The following is a 17,960-nucleotide window of genomic DNA, read 5'->3' as shown; positions in this document are numbered from 1 at the left end:
AGCCTTAAGCGAACGAATCCCAACCCTTGGGTTCTCTGAACAATATGCGTACTATTTATCACTTTTATATAAGATATAGTGAGGTAAACGGCCTTTGTGTCAGGACATTTCCATTTACCCTGTTGGGATCTATGTAAATGTGGTTTACCTACTGCTAACATTTACATCTTTTCCGGGTGCCACTTTATTAATAAAGTTTGTTATCAACATACGAAAAGAAACTTTTTTAGAGCATTAAACAAAGGAAAGTTTCGTATCTGGGCCACGTATGGCACCATGACCACTAGCAATCCTTCAATTCAGAGTAAACGGTGAATAAGGAAGAAATTATGGCTTCGCAACGTTAGGGAGAAGAAGAGTATCGTGACTGCAGAGGTATTGCTGCATCTGGCCAAGACAAGACTGGCTTCACGAGATTGTCGGCCAACATCCAATAATGAAGAGGCTCTAAAAGAAGAAGTTATCATCACAAATTGACGGTTATTCCGCAACCATCTTTCACCAACCCGTATCTTAAATTGGCATTTACATAGGGGCATTAATATACCGCATAGACGTAGAATTACAGTATTTGTTATTAATAAGATAACTCTTAAGCCGTCTTAAGGTAGCTTTCTTCAGCACATGTAACTGAGGAAGACGCTTTAAAGAAAGCTATCATGGGCTTAGTGCTCTATGGTTGCTAAATGTACCAAAGCGATGTGTGACACAATATACGTATATATATATTAATGTTATTTCTGTAGAGCAAGCAGGAATGAGTCTCATCTGATGTTAAGTTAAGCTTGCGTAGAAAATTCGTAACAAATATCTTATTATTGGGCGTACATACCATACTACCGAAAAACTATATCCTCGAAAACTTATCCAACTATTATTTTCTTCGCGAATCCTTTAAGGTCTCAACCTCAAACTTAAAATAACTTTATACGTATAGGTAAACAAGTACACTTATGAACCTCAGAAAATAAGTTAAATTAATTGTAAATTTACATTTAAGTACTACCAGTTCGTAAGTCAAGGGCGTAGAGAGGGTTAGAAGAATCTCTCTGCAGTGAAGCTTTGGAATTCACTTCCCGATCCTTATTAGCTTCTTCTCTATCTTCTTTTAAATCTCTACTGTACAAGCATTACCTGTCCATATTGCATGCCTAACTTTCGTACTAACTAATCTAAAATGATAGTGATTCATGTGCACTTTTCTTTTTCATGTGTCCTTTTTTCATATTGTCCTGATCACTGTTTAGATAGGTATGTTTTTCACAGTGGTTGCCTGGAAGAGATTGCTCGAAAGCGATGAGGCCGCACTCGCAACGAAGTGTTAATAATTAAATAAATATGTTACGGAAACGTTGATTTTAATAGCCCGTAATAATAGCTCATATTAGAAGGTACTGCTTGGGTAATGGTAAATAAAATTGAAATACACACTTCTTACATACATTCATCTACTACGAAAATTACAATGACAATTAGCAATTTTTGTAGTTCCAGAAATGTTACTTGCTCAAAATACCAAATACTTATTATGATATGTACTATACATATACATGTATATTATAATATGTAAACAAATACTCAGCTTAGCTATCGTTTATATATTAAAGTGTTAATTAGTCATGTAGGTATAAGAATGCGGAGTGAAGACGTAACAATTTTTTTTCATGATTAAAAAATACAGTATACCTAAAATATCCGATACGAGTATAATAATGAATAAAATACGGCTTAATTTTTTTAAAAGAAAGTTGTTTTACCTGTGATGTCTCTCGTACCCTCACCAACAACCAACTTTTTAGAAACCAAATTTGTGTCTTATTTTATAAAACTTAACACAAGCACAATATTTAAAATCGAAGAAAAGGGGCTGTTTATAGCTGACAATATCGTAATTGAAGATGGTTAACAACACTAAACAGATACTTCAGACTGTACCTCGTACAAAGCTAATGTATTTTTTTATTTCGTAAACCTACAGTTAACATAAATAATATACAACAAAAACAATTACACCTACCACACAAAGTACTCCATACATAAAGTGACCATTTATTCTTTGACTCAAAACAGATTGAGGATAAATAGTCAATGAAAAAAACATTTTTTTAAGTTATTTATTTAGAAAAAGTAGTTGGTCTTAAAAATTACAAATGACAAAATATAGATTCGCATAATGGTTAGTTATATTTATATTTATCAGAACAAGAAATTTGGTTTACATAGCTGTGGATTTCAAATAAGAATGAAACTTGGCAGGTTTCTTTTTATATTCTGCTGCTCAAATTTTCGCTCGGTTTCTGAAAACGGGACAAGTTTGCGTCCCACGGTTCATTCACGGGGACGATGGGATTCATAATTGGAAAAAGGGAAAGCCCCGTTGTCAACGGTACATGTGGTCACATTTTCCATACATAATATATAAAAAAGGTTCAAGCATTTGCAAAATTTGAGAAATATTAAATTTAACTAGTAATACATAATTCGGCTGTGTTGTGTGATGGTGTGAAAGTGAGGGTGTATATCTGGGGTGTGCTCATGATGCAGGTGCTATGGATATTCTTAATACTCCTTAAAGCATATTTTGCGATAGCTTAACCAAGACAAGGCTTTAATAATGGTCGTTCTAAGTTCGAGCTGCGCGATACAAAATTGTGTTTTTGCGTCTGTATTTTATGGGAGAACATATCATTATGTATGATAATATTTCTTGATATTATTTTCCTATTCTTACGTTTAGGCCGCATTTCAGGGTTATGAGTCATTTATCAAACTTAACTAGTTAACAAATTAGTCAGCAATTTCCTCAGCGGACGTCGAGGCAGAATAAAAATGCGTCAGTCTATCCACAACAAATCGTTTTTAAGGCATTTTTTAAGGAATTCAAATTAGAGTCCTACATGATAGAGCGTACCAACTTTTAAAAGGCCGGCAACGTACTCGTGAGTTCGGGTATTGAGAGTGTCCATGGGCGGTGGTATCCCTGAGCATCGGGAGGGCCTCCTGCCCGCTTGCCTGTTCTAAAACAAGAAAAAAGTCATAAGGTTATGTTTGTTTAGTCCCGTAGAGTTTTCTCATTTTTTTTGTCATAAATAGTAACTGTATATATCGTACATCGTCAATTCTTATGAGAACAAAAAGGTATTATAAACAAACGTCAAAAGGCAGGTCTTTTATGAATAAAAGATAAGATAACGCATGTATATCACTATTATTTCTTAACGAGCCCAAATATTTGATGACAACTCTTATGTTGTAATTCAAATGCCATTAACCCCATCAAATAAAACTTGCCATGTCAGGATGTCTTTTATAAGTCAGAATGAAGAAAATTTATCTTCTCCCGTAAACATCACACATAAATGTATACTATGTCAAAAAATAGATAAAATATCGTCTTGTTTTTATTACTTATTTCGTTATTGTTTGTGATTTGATTTGGCTCAAATTGCGTCAATTATACGGATTTTGATTAGTTAAATGTGTATACTTAAAACATATGAATTACACTTTCATGATGGTGTCGTAAGTCAGAGATAATCTTAATCTATGTAAATATACGTAAATCCTCGGAGCAGTCAGGTCGGTCCGTGAAGCTTGCCCAGGAGACTTCTGTGCTTCTGAAGGATCTAAACTGAGTCCACCAACCTTTAAACTAAGCTATGCTGGAAATCCTGGCATATCCACAAAACCTTTTTTTATTTTCTTCTTATAGAAAAAATCTAAACTTTACTTTATTAACAAATAACTTTGAAACGTAGAAATTTTTGTTTTTGGATTTCAGTAGTCGTTTGAAATACACTGTCTCTTAACATTGCTTTCAAAGTTTTTAAATCTCAATACTAAAATAAGTAAGGCCTAATTTTTAGCGAAATATGTTCATACTCTATGATTCATTCTGTTTACAGGGAGGTAACACGCCAAGCGGCAGTCCTCGTACCAGTGGTGGTGAAGTTACTCTTGCGATACCACACAACAGAAGTTATGGGGCAATCGGAGGCGTGGAGAAGGTCACCTACACCTGGGCAGATGTCAACGCCTTTGCCACGGAGACCAGGTCCAGAAATAAGAGGTTCTGGAACTGCTGGAAGACCTCCTCTGACCGAATGTTTCAACAGCGGAAACAGCTGTTAAAAAATAGTAAGTTTATTAAGTCAAGGCTTTGTCATATATACCTGGATCAAAAGCAGGATGTACTCGAGATGGAACGAGTTACAAGTACCCATAGCCCATGAGCATATCAAGTCAATTCAAGTCAAAAATCATTTATTCATATAGGTAACACAATGTACACGTACACGTCAAGAAAAGAGAAATACGCATTAAATGCTTCTAATTTTACATTTACTGCCAGTTCTCAAATCAAGGGTGTAGAACGCAAGAGAAGAACTGGCAATAATCTCTCCGCCACTCTTTTTAATCGCCAATTTTTTTTTTGTATTACACAACGTTTGTAAGGAGCTGCAACCATCACACCATATTCCACATGACAACAGAAGGAGGCATGGTGAAATAGGAGCACGCATTTACTTCCTCGTGGGAACAACACGGAAATTCATTGTCACCCGTTCATGAGTATCACGCATGGCCAGCCATCGGCCCCTCGCCATATTTTAGGTAGAGAGAAAATCCGACGTATATATAGTATATGTCATAAAAGTTGATAATGCCAGAGGTTTGTGAGGATCGAAGCAATACGTGGTCTCTTCCGGCACCTTCGGGAAAGGCATGAGTTTACAGACACCAAAGTATTAACTAAGGGTCTATAATGTTGCAGCATATTTAAAATGTATTGTATATACAAAGAAAAACTTTCTCCAATGTTTAATAAAAGTAACGTCCAATTTCACTGAAGCGTACACCAGTCTTAGCTGTTAAGTAATGTTTGTTATAACGTGTCTAAGACCATAGTAGATACTCATATATTATAAAGATTTGAATCATACCGCTTATAGACACACATATTACCTACTAAAGGTCTAGCAAGCGCTTTGCCATCCTTTAAAAACTGGAACGCTCTTTTCTTAAAGTACCATAGGTCGAATTGGTTCATTAGTTGAGTGATGTGTTTTAACAGTCTACTAATAGTAGTCAACTTTATTAGCAAGTTCTCTATTAAAGAGTATTGTCAGAGTAACTCAGCAAATATGTTCGTTAAATGGTAATTAAAAGAATAACAATATTGCGTGTGCGCGTTTGACTGATGTTTCACAGTGAAAGCAAACACTTTCCTATCTTAAACGTTTTTAGACGCATGCAGTTTCATTCATTTTCATGATCGTTATCTTAATTTTGTTTTAAATGTTAACGAATACGGATTAATTCTAATCTTTTGATCTAAATGCAGTTGCTGTTCACGATTATTTACTTTAGCGAATTCTTGCATGTTTTGTAATATACCAAGTAAACAATAATTAAATTTTCTTAGAACTTTCTGCCAAATTTTGGCTCGCATCTTTATTACCATGTTTCGACTTTTGAACATTAGGCCCTATAAAACTAACATTGCACTCTCCTGTTAATTGGTATTTATACTATGTTAAAAAGTAACATAAATTTTAATGGAAACAGTGATATATGATTTATTTATTTTAAAAAGACACACTAACGAAACACATAGAGAACACACAAAAACAATACATGCATGTTCACAACATTTAAAAGGAAACATTACAATGATAACAGAGAAAATAAATTATACAAAATATTTCGTATTATTATATAAAAAAGTAAAAGTGCAAGTAAAGTACAAGATTGTTCTAGGATCGTTTAATGAACAATTAATATATTATTAATGAACGTACGTATTGTTCCTATGCCATCAGACGTCCATGGAAAGATTGAAAAATATTAGTTAAATCTATTCATAATTTTAATTTATGATTTCATAAGTATTCGTTCAACTGAAAGTGACTTCATGAGACGAAATGTTTTACAATATCGTAACATATCTTGATATTTGTGATTGGGATTTAAGGCCACGATGTAAATGAGCAAAAACGAGGTCACTTATTCAAAATAATTAACCTCAACATGTCCATAAGGGAATGGTTTCAAAATCATTTCGAAATCATGAGCTTAGAGTATCGGGTTCGATTGCCTTTCGTAGCGCAAATTATTATTACAATTGTAATATCTTCGCTTCTAGAGTGTGAGGTTGGAATTCTACTGCTCAGAAATATATATTAAAGAGCAAAGAAAGTCGTCTGGTAGGTTGTATGGAAAATACCTGGAACGACCTGTGAGGCCTCTTAGTTGTTCAACTTAAAAGTTTTTAGGGATTACTATTATCGTTTCATTTGTGGTTTTTGTTTTGCAGTTACTTAATTCTTAAGAAATGCGTGGATATTTGATAAAACGTATTTAGGTTTTTATTATAAGACACTAAGTGTGAGAAACTCGGAAACTAAGTATAGTTCTAGTAGGCTTTGTAATTAGTATTTTCCTTTAACAAGAATTGTCACAAGAATGCGTTCAAGATTACGATGCACAAGTACTATGTAGGTTAGCTTCATAACTGTGTCGCAAATAATACATACTCAACCCTGATTGTTCATGCTGGTTTATGTGTGTTTGAGTTCCAAAACTTCTGTATCTGATTTATATTCGGTCTAAAGAAGGAGGCCCATATATATATCTGCGTTCCGCAAGCGGCTAGGCTCGTTACCCATCCGTCAGCGACGTGATGCCCACGTTCTCCATCTCTTATATTCCATCCTGTTCAACTCTAAATCTCCTTCCTATCTCAAAAATGACTTCGAATATTTGGGAGCCCATAACTATAGCTTCCGCTCTTCCAAAAACTATATCCTTGAAATCCCATCTCATAACTCCTCCTTTCTTGGTGAATCCTTTAAGGTCTCTGCAGTTAGGCTATGGAATTTTACTTTTTATTTTTCATGTATCCTTTTTTTACTTTAGTTTGTTTTTTTTGTTCCTGTTTAGTTTTGTCTTAATAACTATGTGTAATATGTATTTTTACACTTCGTGCCAACCTTATGTAATTTAATAAAATGTTTTCCTCTTCTCACAGTGGTTGCCTGGAAGAGATTGCTCGAAAGCGAAGGCCGCCAGTTGCCCTCCTTTTAATTTAATTATGTTTTCTTTTTATATTATATGCAACGAGATGTTAATAAATAAATAAGTTCTGGCAAACACTGAAGGTCTATCAACTATATTCCCATTAATCAACTATATGTGGACGGTGCTTTCAACAGAAAGATCATTAAATTTTTAAAGGCAAAGTGCCTTTATTATTTACACCATAAGTTTTGACAACAATTACAAATAACATAACTGTTGTTATTCTTCTGACATTATGATAATTCATATCACTATGCATGCCTATTTTATACGGCTGTACGGTTTTATATAATTAATATATCTAAATGTACCACTTTCTTTGCAAATAAAAAAAATCAATGGCGTTACAACCTTTTTGGGTCTGGGCCTCAGATTTCTTTATCTGTTTCATGATCATTTGTTAATCTAATAGGCAAGTAGGTGATCAGCCTTTTGTGTCGACGCACGCCGTCGACTTTTTGGGTCTATGGCAAGCCGGTTTCCTCACGATGTTTTCCTTCACCGTTCGAGCGAGTTTAAATTAGTTTAGCGAGTTTCGTTTTAAATGAGCACATAGAAAGAAAATCCATTGGTGCCAGGGATCAAACTTATAACCTCAGGGATGAAAGTCCCACGTTGAAGCCGCTATGCCAACTATTATTATTATTATTATCGCATCATTTCATACTTTGGTCACACAATGCGTGCGACGAGAACTTAGAGAAGCTCATCGTGATTGGCAACAGGGTGACATAAACTATCGCGAGATGGACTGATCAAGTCAAACCAGCGTCTTCTTCAAAATTATACACCGTTGTAATAGTAGCGCAGGACCGAAATTCCTTTAGGTGAATTATTTGCGCCAGATCTTACTATACAGCTGACCACGATCCCTAGACATCAGTTATCAGAGAGAGAGAGAAGGTCTTTGATCAATATCTCTAACTCAATTCCATCCCTAACTGGGATAATGCGTTTTTTTTAACAGCCAAAAAGGGCAGTAATCGGATCCCAAAGACATTAATTTTAGTGTATCTCCCAGGGATGACCCCCACTGGAATTCGCTCAGCTCGTAAGTTAGCAAAAAAAATCTTGTAAAGCAGGTTGTGGAATACTTTTTCACATGTGTTAGCGTTTAGGTTACCGTGTTTTAAATCGCTGGAGACCTATATTTAGCCAAACACCGTTTCGCAGCATTTAGAAACATTGCTAATGAAAACTTTTTTGGATTTCAATTTTAGAAATCTTTGGTAACCTAATGTAGTATAATGCATTCTTTTTGTCATTTGTTTTTGTGAATTGGCGGCAAATCTAAAACTCTTGTTACACGTGAAAATGAACCTAACGCGAGAAAAATTTTCGTCAATAATTTATGATGGCTTACTCAAGAATAAAGCTATGATTGGTTGCGATTAGCATTTCTTACAACTTTTTTGGATTTCAATTTTAGAAATCTTTGGTAACCTAATGTAGTATAATGCATTCTTTTTGTCATTTGTTTTTGTGAATTGGCGGCAAATCTAAAACTCTTGTTACACGTGAAAATGAACCTAACGCGAGAAAAATTTTCGTCAATAATTTATGATGGCTTACTCAAGAATAAAGCTATGATTGGTTGCGATTAGCATTTCTTAATGAAGCCCCATCTCGTGCCACTATTTAAAATTGGTTCAACGAGTTTAAGCGTGAACGTAGCAATCTCAATGATGATCCGCGTGAGGGACGTTCTTTAATAGCGACTACTGAAGATAACAGCAGTGCTGTACGACGTATGATAGAGAAAGATAAGAGAATGACCTATCAGCAGATACGGGTGAGCCTAGGCATTAAGTTCAAAAAATATTACACGAAGCTTTGTACCACATGGATTCCACTTTAGCCGACGACCAGAAACATCTTCGCATGAACTGGTGTCGCCAAATGTTAGATAAGTCCAATGGCGGTGATTCAAATTGTAACTGTATTTGACATCGTCACAAGTGATGAAAGCTGAATATATTACTACGAACCCGAAACCAAAAGGCAATCTACTCAGTTGGTGTTTACTTTCGAGGATCGGCCATCTAAGGTAAAGAAAGGAAGAAAACAGTCAATGGTGCTACAACGTTTTTAGGTTAGAGCCTCAGATTTCTGTATCTGTTTCATGATCAATTGTTAATTTAATAGGCAAGTAGGGGATCAGCCTTCTGTGCCTGACACACTCCGTCGACTTTTTGGGTCTAAGGCATGCCGGTTTCATTCACCGTTCAAGCCAATGTTAAATGCGCAAATCGAAAGAAAGTCCATTAGTGCACAGCCGGGGATCGAACCTAAGACCTCAGGGATGAGAGTCGCACGCTAAAGCCACTAGGCCAACACTGCTCGAAATAAAGGAAGAAGTCAAGGAAAAAAGGTGATTGCCTCATTCTTTGGTCGTAAAGGTCGCGACAGTTGTGCTATGTAATCCGCCATACAGTCCTAACAACGCTCTGCGACTTTCATTTATTTACAAGAACTAAAGACAAAATTTGAGGTATTCGCTTAACGAGCCCTGAAGATGCTGTGAAAGCGTACGTAAAGAAAATACCCCTATGAAAGAAAGGGCCCACCGCTTTTCTCAGCGGTTCCATCGAATGCGACGATGTGTAGAGCGGAGAGTACTTCGAAAACAATGACAGTATTGGCAACTTTCTACATTAAGCCGTTTTTCATTTTCTATACATTTTCAGTGTTACCTAGGCAATAATACAGTTAAACCAGAATCATGAAACCTGTATGAGTATCAGTCATTGGTCACACGTGAACCTGTATTAGTGAGATTGATACTTACCTATGTTCTATAGTAAAACTTTTGGTATTTATGACACATTCCTAAATTTCGAGGGACCATTTATTTCAAACCAAATGTGCGTCTGTTGTGACAAACAGTTCATCAAGAACGTTCTACGTTAATACTGCTAACATAAATTAGTATAACAAAAATAACTAACCTTAAAATATATTATTAAAGGTACTTTAGGCAGGTTCCGAAGACACTGGCAGCGTCTGTTATTGTTTTCTATAGTTCTATAGTCCTCGTGACACAGACCCCTTGTGTAACTAAGCGAGAAACTCGGGTTAATGATAAACCTCTTTAAGAGGAAATGGGATCGTAGTCCTTTGAGCTCTCACTTATCCAGGTATTACTGTACTTGGTAAATGACTTCACTCCGTTGGAGGTCGTGTACTAATTTTAAACATAATGACATGGACTTAAAGATTATTATTGTATATACTTATTTTTATTTTTTTATAATAAACTTCTTTAATACTGATTAAACCCTACGTTTACAGTTAATGGTGCTGCATACCCAGGCGAACTTCTCGCAATTATGGGTTCTTCGGGGGCCGGAAAGACCACACTCCTCAACACTTTAACCTTCAGAACACCAAGTGGGGTTGTTGCGAGTGGTACCAGGGCTTTAAATGGGCAGCCGGCTACTCCAGAGGCGCTTACAGCGTTGTCAGCTTATGTTCAGCAGCAGGACTTGTTCATCGGCACGTTGACTGTGAAGGAACATTTGATATTTCAGGTATGTTTAAGCTAAGGCACTGAGGTAATCGTCACATTGCGTTAACTAAATCATTTGAAATTGTTTCATTTGTTTAGGTGAATACATAAGCGAAATTTTGACTGAATACAAAACCAAGCTGAAAAGAACGAACAACAGATTTTGAAGACTATTACCAAATATAGCCATTAATTTAATGCATAATAAATTACTTAGCAATAGTCTTATATTTAAATTATAAAATAAATAAATAAGATTAATAGCGCAACAACCTTTTTGGGTCTAAGGCAAGCCGGTTTCCTCGTGTTTTCCTTCACCGTTCGAGCGAATGTTAAAATTTAAAAACGTTAAGCGTTTTTTATTATATATTTATTTATATTTCCAAATTATATGTCAGTAACCATTAGATTCGACATAGTACGACCATCGTACATAGTCGTAAGTGTCGCTCGGTGTCGTAAATGTTACATTGTATAAAATTTTACCATAACATTTTATAAATACGACTGAAACACACACTTGTAAGCAGAAAATTGTTTAAATATATTACATAAGTAGGTGGCTCCTGGTAGTTAAAATCTCGCTGTGTGTAAATTGTCAATTACGAAGTCAATAACGTGAAAAGTGTGTAACGGAATCATTAAAAGTTTTTTCGTAAAGAACTCATAGGAACGGACCTTGAAAGTCCGGTCCACTAATTTGAGTTATGAATTTACTGAAGAAAATTATGTTATTTTACCAATGGGTAAAAATATAATATTTACGAACATAGAGAAATATTATTCTGTAATCATTTTTATCAGTGAAACTTTTTGGTGGATATATCCAATGTGTTCATTTTATGTTTATTTTTGTTTGTTTTATACTTTTAGAAATGTATCTGTTTTGTTTCCAAAATGAATATATAAATAAATAATGTTTTTCTATTTTTTTTCCTATCATTATTTATATAAATGTCTCTGTTCTATGCGTATAGACTTAACAGTTGGACGTATTTTTTGTGCGTGTGTCTAGAACACAAGAATCGTTTAGTATTTCAATTTTTCGTACGACGTGTATAGACAACGTCGGTATCGTCCGCTAGTTTTACCATAAAATAATGAGAGGTTAAAATTAACAATATTTTTGCAGGCTTTGGTACGAATGGACCGTCATATCCCGTACGCACAACGCATGCGTCGTGTTCAGGAGGTTATAACTGAGGTATGTTTACGAGTAACCATTTCGCAGTATTCATAAGTATTATTATATTTAATTAAATCATTTACAAGATTATGGTCCTTTCGAAGTTGTTCTGGTATTCTGTAAAACCCAGGAGCGATGTTATCGCTATAATAGGTATAGCGTCTGTACCACACGATCCCAAGGTTGTGATATCAGTGCTGGTATGGAAAGAACTAAATACAATACAAAAACGAAAGTCAAATACAAAATCGAGTTTATACGTACTATAAATTCCATTTACCACTGTTGTTGATCTTAATAAAAAAAAATCCCGTTGAATTTCCTCTCTCAGTCTATTTGAAATCATAATCAAAAATCTATGAAACCTCATTTTTTTCTTAAGTGTTAAATGCTTTTAGGACCAATTATAATTTCTTTTGCTTCTGACACCAACCAAAGCTTCACGCTTAGTGAACACATTAGATTCACAGAGTATAATAGTGTAACAAACAGGTTTAAAAAAATGAATTATTAATAAGTTAAATTAACAAATACGTGAGAAACTGCTTGACCGACGAATTATGTAGCCGACAGGGTACATTGTACCGACATTTGAATAGAAAATATAAGTATTATATGATAATCTAGCCGTGTTGTAAGGCTTCCTATTAACTGTAATGATGCTAGTTCCTGCGCAGAAATAGTACTGGGGCCTCCACAGGGTCGGATGTTCTCCGTCAGGAGCCATGTGAATAAAATAATCATTGTTAATTTTTATTAATAGTTTAATTTAAACTGGTGAATTATCGTATGAGATTTACAAGATTAACTTTATAATATTCTCGTATTTTAGTCAAGTGTCTAGATGAATAAATATTGTTACTGACATTGTTTTTGTAAATTATTATTCTATTTTTTATACAAACCAACTTAAAGATTAAATGTAACATGATTATTGTCGAAAGCGCTGATTGAAGAAAGCAGTGAACCATTTCGATACTTAGTCAACTTGAAAGCTTCTTCGCACATATACAATTACAACCACATTTTTGTGGTTAATAAATATATGAGGGTCGCATGATAGAAAAACTTATACAAAAAAATATTATTCAATTAACTATATATGAAAAAAAAACTTGTAATGTACACTACATTTCATATATTTAAGATTTTATTATGTTTATAATAATGACAATGTCAGTAACCAGAACAAAGTAAAAGGTTTTATAAGGTTGTCTCAAAACTTGTTTATCAGTTATTGAAATCTTACGTCCTTTTTTTTAATTTTTGCGGACGTAATGGCAATAGTGTCAATGTTACTTTTCATACAGAGGAAAATATATATATATACGAGTAACTTCTTTTTGTAGGCATTTAACACGAAAATTTAAGAACAAATTTAGGAGTAAATGTAATTGAAAACGAAATAATAAAGAAAGTTAAAATATAAATCCTTTTTCCATTAACTTCCGTATTAATAAGGTTATTTCTCAATAAAAATAAATTTAACCACACATTAAAATATACTTGTGTATTACAATTTTTTCGCACACTCGATCCACTAGGCTAACCACAGGTCTCAACGATTAACCGCATTGCCCCAAATTGTGCCAAGGCTGTACCTGTGGATAGTTGTGGATAACATTACGCCCATAGCAATATCATTACCTGTTAGCTAGGTTCGTTTACCCAGTGCGCTATCGGGTGTCAGCGGTGAAGAAACCCACGCCAACCTGACGTATCCTGAAAATATTTGTAGGTATTAGATTAAGAAAGCAGTATGAATGAATCAGTATTTGAGCCTCGACTCGTTTAAGCTATCGCGGAATATGCTTCAAAGAGTATTAAGAATAGCAAACACCACTACACACACGTACATAGAACTTTCACACCACCATTCAACACAGCTGAATTACGTATTACTTATTATAAATAGCATTTAATAATGTTTATTATATTTTCAACACTAAGTTTCGTAAATGTTTTGAACCTTTTTGTATACATTATGTATCATTTGGCTGTATATTTAGTATAATTGTTTTTTTGCTATATATAATTGATGTTACCTATATGGTTACTTAATAAATAAATAAACGAACATAGTGGCATGCGACTCGACGGCCGCTGGTTTAACACCCGTGTTGCATTGGATTTATATATATGTGCCTTCGACGATTCATTTGTATTTAATCGCCGTGTGTTAATCACTTAATACTGATTACATAGTAGAGAAAATAATCACGAATTAGATACAATAATCTAGGTACAATAATGCAGTGCCACTGGTTCCTTATCAGTTCAACTTTTGAAACGGTGGGAAACTGTATAAACAAAATATATTAATAATGATTTCAGGAAATCCAATAAGAAATTTCTTTAATCAGGAAGTCATAGCTGATAATATATTCATTAGACTGGTCAATGCACTGAATAGTATAATAAATAATCTGGGAAAATTGGGTGACATGACATGACTGACATGCGCGAATAAAGCATTCCGTTAACCTAACATGCCAATTCAAATTTTGTTCGTTCGTTTCGGATTGTTGACGTTCACTGCTAGACATCGAACGCCTCCCTAGACTCATACCAGATCATCACTTCACCTAGTGGTAGGCCGTCCAATGATTCGCTCACTAGTCATCAGCTTTCATACAAGGACTTTTTTTCATTTTTGCCCCATCGTTCTTCGGGCAATTTGCCCCGCTCATTTAAGTATTTATGCCGTTCTTGCTATGTTAGTGACTGTGAGTTAAAAACCCTAAGCTTGCCTTGCTTTTTTCTGTTTTATTACACTGTTTTAACTGAATATTTAAGGGGGATGGAGAAATAGATTTTTGTATGAAAAGCCTTGAAAACGGTCCGTTTGCGTATACGGAACTTAATGGAAGTTAGTATGCAGGTACGTCGCGGTCGTTCGAATAGGTCATTTCAAATGTCACACCGCAATGATGCTTAGAAATGTTATCAAAAAGATTCGTCTTGCCCAATTTTCATGTTGACAGATTCGATAAAAGCACCTCAATGTTGTAAAGTAGGTAGGTAAGTTTATACACCTTTATATCTACATAAATATAACCAGGCCTTGTATTTGTATAGATATATACTTCTCAAAGAAGAGAAATTACAATAAATTCTTTGAATTATAATTTAAATTTGTTGACATATATTAAAGCATTTATACGTTCTTGTTTATTTAAAGAATAAAAGGAACATTCCACATTGTGAACTACATTAAAACCTGATCAGAAAAAACAAATGAGCATCAGGAACAAAAACACATTGTGTATATAAGTACACGCGTTAGAAGTTATATTTCTTTGGCGTGATAAAACAAAAATCTTTTCAAAAATTGTATTTTACGTTTGTAGAAAAAACTACACTAAAAATAGAAAAAATTAAAATGTTGACTATAACTTACGTACTTCAGGCTGTTGGATTTTGTGACGGTGTGCGCGCACATCGTAAAATTTCCCTAACGCGCCAAAAGAAGTATAACTTCAAAAATAATGTTTATTTACTTCTATGTATGTAAAACAAAAAAAGTTGTTCATATCACCGTAGTATTTGCATAACTTCGGAACTAGTATAATTGAAAACTCAACACATCTATCATGTTTTTGGAATCTTTATTCATTTACAGTTCGTTACACATATAGAAAAACAATTGACATAGTACATCAAAATTGTAAGGAATGCAAGTAAGGAAGGAAAATAAATATGATAGGTAAAGTGCAAGAAGTGGGTATCAAGTATCTCAAATCTTCTAAAAAAAATCATCAATCAATTTGAATCACCAATCTTAATCTAATAAAATAACATAAAAAAAAAAAAAACTCTAATCTCATGAATTTATCAATAAATCTTTATGCAGTACAATACTTATTTATATTAATGAAATAAAAAAGGCTTTATAAAGCATAGCACCTTCATACACCGGTATTCTTAAGGCTACAATTATTTTCCATTAGATATCTACAATGTCTCTGGACAGGGCCAAGCGATGCAATGAAATAGTCGTACTGGTTTGACCAGTTTGTTATTGAAATTGTATTCAGAAGACGGTTAACTGAGATAAAAATGTTTAGATGTATATATTTTCACTGATTTAAATATTTTAACGTAAAGCCTACAAACAGTTAGAACATTTAACCATTAAGAAAGAGTAAAGTAGCTATTTTAATTTATAAAATTAGGTACTATAAAGACGGTATCTTCCCAGTTAATCTTAACTTAAATTATACAATTGTAAGAGAGCAGTGTTGGCCTATAGGCTTCAGCGTGCGACTCTCATACCTGAGGTTCGATCCCCAGATGTGCGGCAACGAACTTCCATTCTATGTGCGCATAAGAGCACCAATTCTTAAAAGGCCGGCAGCACACTTGCAAGCCCTCTGGCATTGGGAGTATACATAGGCGGTGGTATTACTTATCATCAGGTGAGCCTCTTGCCCGTTTTCTTTTCGTTCTTCTCATAAACATAAAGATTAATTGAACAGAACTTACCAAACAAGAGACAGAGATAAGAAAGAGCGTACCAATTATTAAAAGGCCGACAGCACACTCGCAAGCCCTCTGGCATTGAGAGTATACATAGGCGGCGGTATCACTTAACATCAAGTGAGCCTCCCGTTCGCTCTATAAAAATGGTTATATCTTAATCTTTGATTTATTAAAATGATTAAGTTATGTCACTCTAAACTAAAGTCTTTTGTCTCTTTCTGTCAATTTGTGTTTAAAAGAGGAAGAAAACTTAAGTAAAAACGATGCAATTATAATGATTTTTTATTTATGATTACAGTCATAAAGTTATGTCATGAAAGTGTGTCATCAATCATCACTTCTATTCATAATTTATTTTACGATTACAGTTTTATTCATCTTTGGATCTTTATAGTAATAAATATTTGCTGACATATTGGTTTCAAGGCGCCTTAGAGTGCTTATTAAATTAATGGGATATAAATTATCTCCTCATATTTAAACCACCGCTTTATTTATATAAGCCTGTTAAAATAATGATATTTGACCAAGAGATGAAATATTGGAACTAAATCTTTTTTTATAACGATATAGAAACAGATTTTTAGGATTTATCACAGTTATTTAAATTAAAAACATTGTTGATGTTCTTAATGTTCCTACAACCGCGCATTTTTCATCGAGACTGATGATTTACGTTTGGTTATTACTTTTCAAACAAGAGGCGACAGCAGTTCGGGCTTACAGCTAGCATTGTTCGTAGCTGTCTTTTAACTCAAACTCAAGCAAACAAGTACACTTATGAACGTCAGAAATGAAGTCAAGTACACTTATGAACGTCAGAAATGAAGTTAAATTAATTGTAAATTTACATTTACTACCAGTTCGCAAGTCAAGGGCGTAGAGCGGGCAAGAAGAACTAGCAAGAATCCTTCCGCCACTCTTTTTATAATCGCTAAGTTTTCAGTCATACAAATTGTTTGAACTGGAGAAAATTCAATTGCAGCAAAAACTTGTTAACAACGTCTGTAATAAAATACTGTTATTAGCTAACGAAACTAAATGTTTTGTACTGATATTGCTTTGTTTAATCACATTTTCATCTTATAATATAATAATTTTTTTATTGAAATCTTGCTAAAATCGAACTTCGGTATACGTGTTACATTATTTGACGCGGAAAGGTTAATAATATTTTATGAGATAATTTACAATTGTATTAATTTAGAGTTGTTTGTTTATTATATTTTCTTTCTATTTTGGTATAAAAGATTTCATTGATTTTTTTATCATTAATATAAATTAAGTTTTTACTATTTCTTTAATTAGGATTGGCTGCAATTCATTGCTTAGTAGAAAAAAGGCCGCCCTTTGTGAGTTTTCTTTTTATGTTTGTTTGATTCAAATTAAACTGGATTATACTACAAAAGGAGGTACGAGGTTTATACTACATAAATCTCCTAAATTCTTAAGGTAAGGTCAAATGCGATCCAAGCCTTTTAGGCCTTGCAAATTGATATTTTGAATTTCCCTGATAATCTCATGAATTTGAGACCAGAGAATACGTAGATACGTTAAAAATTAAATAAAAAAAAATATGAATGGGAACTGAGGAAATATTGTACAACGTCTCCATAAGGACCAGGTGCTTACCGCGCCTTCGTTTGATATGTGACTTTGTTCTTTTTTCAGAGGAAACCTATATCATGTGTCTTTATGTCATTT

The 17,960-nt window shown here is 34.0% G+C and overlaps 1 protein-coding gene across 1 annotated transcript in view; it reads left to right on the top strand.

Moving 5' to 3' along the window:
- The window catches only part of LOC123708987 (protein white), a 41,513-nt gene that overhangs the window by 7,723 nt on the left and 15,830 nt on the right, over positions 1 to 17,960 (top strand). Inside the window, exons 2-4 of the mRNA XM_045660049.1 lie at positions 3,906 to 4,137; positions 10,372 to 10,610; positions 11,721 to 11,792. Of these exons, the coding sequence (XP_045516005.1) occupies positions 3,906 to 4,137; positions 10,372 to 10,610; positions 11,721 to 11,792 (543 nt within the window). The remainder of the gene's footprint in view (positions 1 to 3,905; positions 4,138 to 10,371; positions 10,611 to 11,720; positions 11,793 to 17,960) is intronic.

Source organism: Pieris brassicae, chromosome 4 (genome assembly GCF_905147105.1).
Source record: "Pieris brassicae chromosome 4, ilPieBrab1.1, whole genome shotgun sequence".
NCBI lineage: Eukaryota > Metazoa > Arthropoda > Insecta > Lepidoptera > Pieridae > Pieris > Pieris brassicae.
This window is presented reverse-complemented; position numbering and strand designations above follow the sequence as displayed.